The following is a 10,967-nucleotide window of genomic DNA, read 5'->3' on the forward strand; positions in this document are numbered from 1 at the left end:
CTACTCCTCTCTCTGCCTCTAACAAAATGAAAACCATTTTTAGAACAAAAATCACCAACTCTAATGAGGGGTGCACTTGTCTGGTGCCCCGTCACCACCTCCACAGGCATGCTCGAGCTCAGAATGAGTGCCAGGACCTAGATGCCATTTCCAAACCAAAGTCAAGGAAGCGTTCTCACCAGGTCTCCTGCTGCTTGCTCAGCCTACCTGGCTGGCTTTCCGTGGGGGGGCGCCCGTTCAGGACGGAGCTCACACTCGTGTCTGGGAACACATCCTCCGGGGGGATGGATTTTCACGCCCTTCAGTCTCCTTCTAAACCAAAGCTTTCAGGCTCCTGGAATCACCAGGCTCAAAAAGTCCACCCTGTGTCTGTGCAAAGTCTAGATCACGTTAAGCAAACAAGCTTGGGCCTCTCCAAAAACTATGTTAGTCATATGATAAAATTAAGCTCTGTTTATTAAAGAAAGAGAACAGAGATGGATTCCAAGCTGGAAATATGTATTTATAAACGGGTGCTTTGGGATAAGTAATGGTTTTGTCACAAGGGAAAAAAAAAAGTGAACACGTCAAGTATAGAGTTCTTCCTCGGCAGCCGACGCGACCTACCATGTATAATATAGGACAGGTAATCACCTGCGGGTGCAGAGCTCAAGGCTGGCACTGTGGTGCAGTGGGTTCAGCTGCAGCCTGCAATGTGGGACTCTCCTATGAGCACCAGTTTGAGTCCTGGCTACTCTACCTCTGAGCCAGCTCCCTGCTAAAGAACCTGGGACAGGAGCAGAGGACGGCCCTAATGCCTGGGCCCCTGCCACCCACCTGGGAGACCGGGATGGAGTTCTGGTCTCCTGGCTTCAGCCTGGTTTAGCCCTGACCACCACAGGAGAGAACCACCCTATTGAAACTCGCTCATGCTCTCTCTCTCTCTCTCTCTCTCTCTCTCTCTCTCTCTCTCTCTCTCTCACACACACACACACACACAGAGCTTGTCACTTGTCACCCACTAGGGGACATGTTCTCACAGAGAAGCCAAGAGCTACAGCACCTGACCAAGGAAAAGTCATATGAGGCTTGCACGGGCTCTCCAAGATTCTGCTCATGACATCTGCCAGTCCTGCTCACAGCTCACTGGCCAACCGGTCCATCTGACACTCTTTGCCTCAGGAGGCCAGGGATTGGTAGACATCACCCTCACAGCTTCTGCTGTACAAAATACGTCACCAGGGTTTGGAGCTTTGGCTGGGGTCAAACCCTGCTGTACCACCTAGAAATGTATGCCCAAGGTCTTCACCCATGAGATAAATATCATGAAAACCACCCTCTAGAATCATCGGAAGGATCAAAAGGGAGATGAGACCAGCCATTAGCTGACTGCCTGGCCTTGGCAGCATCTGCCAAGCTCTGTCCCGGGTAATGACTTATATAGTAATTGTGCACTAAATACTGGTGGCTTTTATTGCTGCTATGATTAGAAAAGGCCTTTGGTGTCCAGCAGGGACTCAGGAGTAATCCTTCATTTCTTAACAGTTCCCAGATTCAGGAGAGAGGAAAAAAAAAAATAAAAAAGGCAAGCAAGCAAGCAAGCACGTGGAGAATTGCCAGTTTTGCCAGTTCCCCTTCCGGCCTTGCCTTCTCTTGCCGTGTGGTAACAGAACTCTCAACTTCCAGCTGAAGAGTTGAGCTGATGAAATGCTGAGCAGGTAGCCCAGGTCTGCATGCCAGGGGCTGTGCTGTGCCAGGCAAATCCTCACGAGAAGCAGCAGCTGTGCACTCCCATGAGCCACCGGGAATCCTGCCTCCATCCGACTCTGAGCCTAGGGCTATGTGCCTGGGGTCCTGGTGCCGGGTGTGCCGCTGGTTCTGCACTGCAGCACAGCCTGGGTGCTGGGGTGCTGGGTGCTAGGTGCTGGGGTGCTGGGTGTACGTCTGACTCTGCACTGCAGTGTGGAAAAGGTGTCCACCTGTGTCCACTGTTATTCTGCCCATCCTGTTACTCCAAGCCGTTCTGAACTCTCGATACATAACACAGGTCAAAGCAAACACGCTACGTGATGCAAGGCCAGCTGGTGACCAGCTGCAGCTTCCAGGGGGAGCGGCCAGCACACAGTGCAAGGAGGGCTGGCCTGAGGAAGGGCCGAATCAGAGAATCAGCTCTTCCTTTTCTCTGGCAACCTCTGGCAGGCCACTCAACCCCCCCAGCCATGCCTCAGCTTCTGGTCTATAAAAGGATAACAAGACCCACAAAAGCTGTGAGGACCAAATGGCCAGCAGTTCAAAGTATGTTACGAACTCTCAGGCCTCTGATGAATCAGTACTCAGTTGTCTGTGCCTCACACCCTTCCCTCTGCACACTAGGCCTTGGAGCACCCATGTGAGCCAGCTGGAGGGGCCGGCATCCGCCTGGCAGTCCCAATACTGCAGTGTCCGACTTTAAGCGCCCACTCTGCTCTGCACCCCAGCTTCCTGATAACGTGTACCCCAGCAGTCGGCAGTGGGTGACTCAGTACTTGTGCCTGCTGCGTGGGAAGCCTGGACCGAGTGGCTCCTGACCCTGTGCTGCGCGCTGCATGTGTCTGGGGGAGTGAAGGCGCAGATAGAAGCTCATTTTTTTTTTTTTTGAGGAGTGGTCAGCCAGGGATCAGGGATCCACCCCAGCCAGGGGTGCACTTGAGGAGGCCTAGTGCAGGAACCGCGAGACTGTGTTTTCTTTCTTTTTCCCTTCTGTCACTCTTCCTTTAAACTTTTATTTCAATGATTTTTTTCTGCATAGTTAATTAGGGTGATAAGGGTCAAGGGCTACAGGGAGGTGGGTGAGGCCATTACTGCCACATTCTCTCTCTTTCTTTTTCTTCCTGTATCAGAGGGAAGGAGGAGGGAAGCGGAGAAGCCACGCTCAGCCTGGGAGGCTGCATTTTCAACACACATTCCCAGAGACTTCCCTCCAAGCCCGCTACCGACCCTGAGGAAGCTGGCCTCGGCCGTCGGGGCCTTCCCGTCCTGCAGTCCTGTGACTGCGGGCCCCAGCAGTGACACACTAGGCACCTCCAGCACTCAGCTGGACCCCAAGCACTCCGGAGACTACTTCATCTTGTTCAATCAACAACCTGAAGTGGGGGAGGAAAAAAGACAGCCCTGAACCCAAAGACCCACTTCAGCCCAGATAGAGTACCAGGATCCAAACTCTCTCTCCTGCCCGGAATAAGCAAGAAGCTGTAGCACCCGCAGCCGGGATGCTGGGTGCTGAGGACAAGCAGTGGGTGAAACTTCCTGTATGCCCTGGGCTCCTGCCGGGAGGGCTTCAGGGCAGAGGTGAGGAGGGAAACTCAGGCAAGGCCCGGCAATGCCAACTTGAACCCCTGTGACAGAGTCACTAGGCCAGGAGATCATCAAAGCTGAAACAAATTTCACAGGACGCAAGAGCAGAGAAGGCAGAACTGCCCGGAGAGGGAACTCCAGACACTCCGGGAGCCCAGCCCTGGCCTGAGGAGGCACAGACCCAGCTGGGAGGACTTAAGGCAACAACCCTGCCGGGGCTGCCATGCGGCAGGCAATCAACCCTCTCTGTTCACCAGGCAGTAGATGGAGAACCCCCGAGGCCCTGCCTGTCCTTCTGTCAGGGGAAGAACATGGCGCCCTGGGGCCACCTGACACGGTCACCAAAGCCAGAGACCTGAGCATGCCATTGGTTCTAAGGCACCATCTAAGGCACCAGTCTCAGAAAGATCTTCAGCAATATCAACAGGGAAACAAAAATAGGCTGCACCTGACAACGTAAGATTCACAGCATCAGGAATTCAGACCAAAACAAAAATTAGCAGGCATGCCAAGAAGAGCTGCCATGTGACTGTATTTTTACAAATCAATGTTCCTCCAAGATCAAAACGCAACTTTGTTATCATTTGCACTGTGTGTGTTCATTTCAAAATCCTTTATCCACATAACGAACGGACCCACTCTCTCCTCCCCTGACACAGCAACTTTTCCACGGCAAACATCACAAGCTAAAAGCACAGGTTTCAGAAATAGGAAAACCAGGACCTGGTTCTCTTTCCACAAGAAGAAAGCACTGGAAAAACTCTGAGCTTTTCTGATTCTCGGCCCACTCATGTATCAGATGACGGTGGCTAGGGGTGCTAAGAACAGACCCAGGGCCTGGCACAGTGGCTCAACAGATAAACACTTGCCTTGCCTTGCATGTGCCAGGATCCCATATGGATGCCAGTTCGTGTCCTGGTACTCCTCTTCCCATCCAGCTCCCTGCTTGTGGCCTGGGAAAGCAGTCGAGGACAGCCCAAAGCCTTGGGAACCTGCACCTGCGCGGGAGACCCTGAAGAAGCTCCTGGCTCCTGGTTTTGGATCAGTTTGACTCTGGCCACTGCAGCCACTCAGAGGGTGAACCAGTGGATGCTAGATTTTTCTCTCTGTATCTCCTTCTCTCTGTAAATCTGATCTGCCTTTCCAATCAAAATAAATCTTTTTAAAAAATAGACCAAAACCAACACTTAGCACATAAACAAAGCTACCCTATCACAAAGAGCACATTCCCTTAAGAAAAGTGACCACAGCACGTGGTCAGTCTGACCTTCATGAACCGCCCAGTCACCCACCTGCTGCCAGGTTGCTGTGCTGGCATCAGGAACACAAAAGAGTCTACAGTCAAGGAGTTCAAGCACAAACTCCATACTCCATTTCTTCATTTTTAAGTAGGGCAATTCTTCAGATTCCTCCAATAAAAAGTAAAGGATGAGGTCTTTTTCCTCCCTTTCCAACCAACTGAGCGAATGGATGTCGGACTCAACCAATTAGGGGACAGCTGAGTAGTACTTTGAATTTGAAAAACATGGTGAAATTTTAAATTAAAAGCAACCTGCAATTAACATCATCTTTGAAAATTATTCTCAAATTAGTAGACTAAAATTAAGTCAGACATAAAAAATTACATAAAATGGACCAATCGGCTATGATGATAGTCTTTTCAGAAAGACTGGGCCAACAGATGCAAGGAGCTAAAATCAAGTTCAACTTTGTATTTCATTTGCTCATTCCGTTTAAATGACAGATGGCTTAAATATTAACCCTATTAATAAAATGTTTGCATATTCATTAGGGATCTGACTGCCTTGTTGCTTAACTCCAAACATTCACTTCATATATGTCACTCCATGGCTGTCCATTTCACGCCACGCTTTTCGAAAGAGGCTCACCTTTCAGAGTCAACGAGACCAGTGTCACCTGGGAGCTGAACTGCCGGTTCTCAGGCCTGGAGCAGTAGCCTAGCGGCTGAATCCTCACCTTGCATGCACCAGGATCCCATATGGGTGCTGGTTCATATCCCAGCTGCTCCACTTTCCTTCCAGTTCCCTGCTTGTGGCCTGGGAAAGCAGTCAAAGATGGCCCAATGCCTTGGGACCCTGCACCCGTGTGGGAGACCCGGAAGAGGCTCCTGGCTTCAGATCAGCTCAGCTCTGGCCTTTGCAGCTACCTGGGGAGTGAACCAAGGGACAAAGGATTTTTCTCTCCGTCTCTCCTTCTCTCTGTATATTTGCTTTGCCAATAAAAATGAACAAATCAAAAACAAAAAACCAAGAAACAAAACCCCACCAGAACTGCAGGTTCTCACCTCACTGCCAGACCTGTCCCCAGTCAGTCAGCGCCTGCCTCTTTAACAACCCCCAGACAAGGGCTGTGCATATGAGCGTCCGAGCAACAAACTACTCTGCATTCTCCCCGCACTACACACACACACACACACACACACACACACACACACACACACACACACTTTCTTCCTTTTACTGTTACAAAACCTATATTGCTTCCAAACTGTGGTTAATTTCTCCCCACGGTGGCTTTTAAAAAAGGATTTTATAATCTTAAAAATATCCCTTTAAAATAAAAAGATGTATTTCATTGTGCTTGAAAGCCAGGGTTATAGAGAGGGAGAAAGAGAGACACACACAGAGAAAGAGATGTTCCATCTGTTGATTCACTCCCCAAATCAGTGCAAAGGCTGGAGCTGAACTAGTCTGAAGCCAGGAGCTTCTTCGAGGTCTCCCATATGGGTGTAGGGGCCCAAAGGCTTGAACCATCCTCTGCTGCTTCCCCATGACATTAGCAGAGAGCTGGGTCTGAAGTGAGGCAGTCAGCACTTGAACTGGCACCCAAATCAGATGGAAGCACTGCAGGTAGAGGATTAGTGTGCAATACCACCATGGCAGTGAATTTTTTAAGATTTATTTATCTTTACTGGAGAGTCAGACACACAGAGAGGAGATGCGATGAAGACCTTCCATCTGCTGATTCAGTCCCCACGTAGCCACAATAGCAGAGCTAAGCCAATCCGAAGCCAGGAACTCAGAACTTCTTCTGGGTCTCCCACACGGGTGTAGGGTCCCAAGGCTTTGGGCCATCCTCGACTGCTTTCCAGGCTACAGGCAGGGAGCGGGATGGGAAGCGAGGCTTTGGACACATGAAATGGCACTTATATGGGATCCTGGCACGTGTAAGGAGATGAGTTTAGCTGCTAGGCTGCTGTGCCGGGCCTGGCATTGACTTTTAATTTAAAAAAAAGAATCCCAGGACAGGAGTTATGGTACAGCAAGTTCAGCCGGCTCCTATGGGTTCTGACTGCTCCACGTGTGACTCAGCTCCCGCTGACACAGAGGACACTGGAGGACAGTCTGAGTAGGTGGTCCCTGCCACTGACGTGGGAGACCTAGATGGAGTCCCAGGCTCCTGGATTTGGCCTGGCCCAGCCCTAGCTGTTGCAGCCATTTGGGAAGTGAACCAGCAGGTGGAAGCGCTCTCTCTCTCTCTCTGTCTTCCTCACTCTCTGTAAGTCTGCCTTTCAAATAAATAAAATTCAGGGAAGTGACTCTGATCAGGACTCATGTATTTAGATATTCTATATGTAATGATCTTGACCTTGCTCTTCAACCAGGGGGGCTTCAACTCTGAGAAGCCGCACTGGACTATTCAGTTTTGTTTATTTTTTTTTTCTCTTGAGCTGACATTTTGTCCTTGTGTGGAGCCACTGTGATGTACTTCTTCCCTATAATTAGACAATGTTGAAAAGCACCAGGAAAAGAGCTTATGAAAAATATATATTAAAAAAATGAAAACACCTCAAAAGAGTTTCAACCAAGGTTGAATGTGAAAGTTCACCAGAAAAAAAATTAAACAGAACCACTTAATCCTCTACATATTTCTAGGCTATGCCTAACACACACACACACACACACACACACACACACACACACACACACACACTGCAGGCACCACCAATCCTGAAATAAGGAATTCACATAGGATTTAACAGAGTACAGTCTATAGAGGGTTCATCTATAATTATTATTATCGTACAATAGTCACAATTCCCCTAAAATAGAACAAGTCCTGTTTTTCACTTTCAATTTCCAAAAAAAAAAAAAAAAGAAAAAACAGACGAAGGCCCCAAAACTATTCCCAGCAGGTAGGATGGCTGGGCAGAGAGCGAAAGCAGAGCGCAATGCTCCATTTTCAACTGCACCGCCAGAGCCCAGCTCGGCCCTTGTCACTGCGGCCAGCCGTGGGCTCCGTGCCAGACCAAACCAGCATTTGAAAACTGCTCCCAGGCACCAATCCTTACAAGTGATTATGAAGAGCTTAGCAGCCTGACGGGGGCATTCTAACAAGGTCAACACCTCAGAGTTGGGGGATGAGAACCAGGAGTTAGCCACACTGCGGCTGAGCTCCTGCACCTGCTGTAGGCGTCTTAGGAAAGAGAGCTTAACATGGGCTGGGGGAGGCGAGGGGGGGGACTTGTAGGTCTTCAAACACCGCCCACCCCCGCAGCTTTTGCTAAGATCCAGTTCTAGATCAGTCACCTTGCACTGACCTCTTTCTTCAGTCAATTTTGGCATTTTCAGCCTTCATCCTCGCTCAGGACTCAGGCTTCAGGAGAGTACGGAGTAGGCATGGCATGGCCTTTCCTTGCCACCAGATCCACACTGATTTCAAAGCATTGAGGAGCGCCCCTCCTTCTAGTATTCTAAACTGAGGTGAGGGAGGCCATTGCCATCCCATTGAAGAACTTAGGTGTTTTCTGCCTTTTGTAACTCTGCCTTAATGGCTTGGCTGGGGGCTGTGTGAACTCCGGGCCTGACAGTCTACGTGACACCTGGCAGGACACCTGGCAGGTCCCGTAGGCAGACCACTCCTCAGGAAGGAGGTCCCTGGTGCTTGATAAGATTCACTACTCTATAGCTCATCAATTTGTACTTTTTGAAAGTTGCTTGCTTCAAATCCACCATTAAAATCCTGCTCAATCATGATTGTATAATTAATATCCTGAAATGTGTAAGAACCTCTGGGCTGTTCAACCAGAGGCTCTTGTTCTCTGGTTTGCTCTCCTTTTTCTCCTCCCTGCAGATCCTACCAGCCTCAGGTGAGGCTGCCCCTGCCCCGCCCAGCCCTGCTGGACTGGGGGAGGTGGCTGGGAGACCTAGGCTAACCTGAATAAACCACCTTCATGCCTTAGCACCGACTTCAGACTTGATGATTATCTGGAGATATCAAAATCTGACACAACACCATCCTTCCTCACTCAGAGCACAGGTTTTCAGAAGAACAGACCACACACACTGTCAGTCTCTCCAGCCCACTCCCATCATTAAACTTTTAAGACCATGCCACTGAGTTCAAGGTTGCTTCCCACCTTCCCAGACACCTTGACCCCCCTCCAACCCCGAGCCACCTGTGAGCCCACACTGGTATCCCAACTACCTCTTCCATGTCTCCACCCACACGCTCCCTTGACATGTTAAAGTCCGAGTCTGTCACCTCAACACTTCTCTTCCAGGGTTCTCCACTCCCCAACCATCCAGCTGCTTCAGGCAGCAAACCAAAGCCAACCTCCGAATTCCTTCTCCTTCTGCCTGGGCCAGCATCCCCTCCTGCCTCCCACGCCAAGCTGGCTTTCCAGGCGCCTTCAGGAATCCACCCCATCTCCCTCAGATCTTGCCCATCAAAGTGCCCCTCCCTCCCTGACACACCCTCTTTTCCGGCTAGCACCCCCTTTCTATGTGAAGCACCAGTCTCACTGGCTTTGCCAGTGAGGGTCTTGCATGTGTGTGACCCCTACTTGGGATACTCCTGGACCCGAGGCAACTATGAATGCATTCTACCAGGACAAAAACAATTATAGCAGCAAGCCCTAAAGCAACTCAACCCTGACCAGTGTGACCCAGGGCAAAGGTAGTAACTTCCCTGCTCAGAACAACCCTATGCTGGTTAAGTACTACTGATAAGCTGTTAGAGGTGTTAAGTCACCTAGCCAAGATGGCAGAAAGTCAGCCTCAAGGCTAAGATGCAAATAGGGTCGAGTGGGATGCCTCGCTGCTTGGTTCTGGAAGATTCTGCAGTTCGATGACTACGTACCGTGGGAAGACACTGTTTCAATCCTTGCTCCCTTTTACACCCCTAGCGCCTGGAGTGGAGTCCAGCATACACTCGAGATGACTAAAACCCTCCAGAATGCAATGTCTCCTGTCCAGTTCCATGACCACACACGTGCTTCTGTCTATATCTACATGTCTTGTGCCAGCTGCGGGTCTGACCTCCTTCCCTCGAAGCCTCTTTTCGGTCTGTCTCTGTTCCGCGTGGCTCCCTGCCTGCCTGCCGCCATGGGAGCACCTAGCTGCCCTCCCTGCCCCAGGCCTCACCTTCCAGGAGCGGGAGGAAGCCGGCCTGGTCCCCTGGCCCGGCGCAGGAGGTTCCCCGTCGCTCAATGGCATGAAGCGGCCGTAGCGCTGCAGAGGCCACTGCGTCGCGTCTTTCCCTGGCAGCCCGAAGCTGGTGCTTGCGTTTGCAGCCCCCGCCATTGCTCCCAAACCCTCCACGTGCGGCCCCAGGCAGGAACCGGGCCCCACTGCGCTCCAACCAATCAGGGCGCGCGGCGACGCAAGGCCCGCCCTTCGCCTCGCCATGGGAGCCAATGAGCGGGCCCGAGGCTCAGGCGCTTGCTGCCCTCACTTCCAGGAGGCCTGAGGTGGAGCCTCGGCTTCCCGCCCAGCGGCTCTGACTGGGAGCAGGCCCCAGCCTGGCTTGGTGCCCTGAATGTCACACACGTACACACACACGCACGCACACACACACGAGGACAAGAAGGCTTTCCTTGGGGTGGCTTTTGGGATGATGATGAAGATGGCATCCCAACCCTCCTCACCCCTCACAACGCTGCCACAGGCCCCCCCACCCCCCACTATACAGAAACATGGCTGCTCCTTGGTCATCCCACAGCTCCCTTTCCTGACAGACTTACTCCAGCTGGTCCGTTTGTCGCCTGCTGCAGAGGAGCAAAAGGATAGAGGAGTGTGGGGTGCATGCTACCAAAGGCGAGGAGGACCAGCAGGTACCAAGCAGCTAATGCCACAGGGTGATCGAGGCCTCCAGGAGCCCAGAAAAGGCACAGCCCAAACACCGTCCCCTGGACTAGGGAGGCGAAGGCAGGCCAGGGTCCAGCAAGCCACTGAATGGTGGAGCCCAAGTTACCTCTCAGAAGAAACAGCTCAGGATCAGGAGCGCTGTTCAGCAAACAAGAGAAATAAACAAGCAAACAGATTTTAAAACCGTGCGCACCACGGGGTCTTAAATATATCAAAAGTGGTTGGAGAGGTAGTCATTTATTTGTTCTACAATATAGTAATTGCAAAGCTCAAGGAGCAGGCAATGAGGTCATTGAAAACAGGTGTGCTACTGACTAGGCCTTGGGGTCCAGAAGGAGAACAAGGAGGATGTTCCAAAGTGAGTGGTCTCCAAAGTCATTACAACACACTGGGGCTGCAACGGGTCACCGGGCCCAAACATTTACCTCAGAAAGACACCGGTAGACAAAGCTCTTCCGGCTGCTGGTTCATTCCCCATCTGCTGGCATAGCTGGGACTGGAGCTAGGCCAGGCTGAGGCCAGGATCCAGTATTCCATCCACGTCTC

At 51.2% G+C, this 10,967-nt stretch overlaps 1 protein-coding gene across 1 annotated transcript in view; it reads right to left on the reverse strand.

Moving 5' to 3' along the window:
• REC114 (REC114 meiotic recombination protein) overlaps nt 1-9,857 on the reverse strand; it is an 82,179-nt gene extending 72,322 nt beyond the window's left edge. The window contains exon 1 of the mRNA XM_040968481.1: nt 9,699-9,857. Coding sequence (XP_040824415.1) covers nt 9,699-9,857 — 159 coding nt within the window. The remainder of the gene's footprint in view (nt 1-9,698) is intronic.
• Nucleotides 9,858-10,967: the final 1,110 nt, after the last annotated feature.

This window comes from Ochotona curzoniae, unplaced genomic scaffold, assembly GCF_017591425.1.
Source record: "Ochotona curzoniae isolate NIBS_2020 unplaced genomic scaffold, NIBS_Ocur_1.0 scaffold_4701, whole genome shotgun sequence".
Classification (NCBI taxonomy): Eukaryota; Metazoa; Chordata; class Mammalia; order Lagomorpha; family Ochotonidae; genus Ochotona; species Ochotona curzoniae.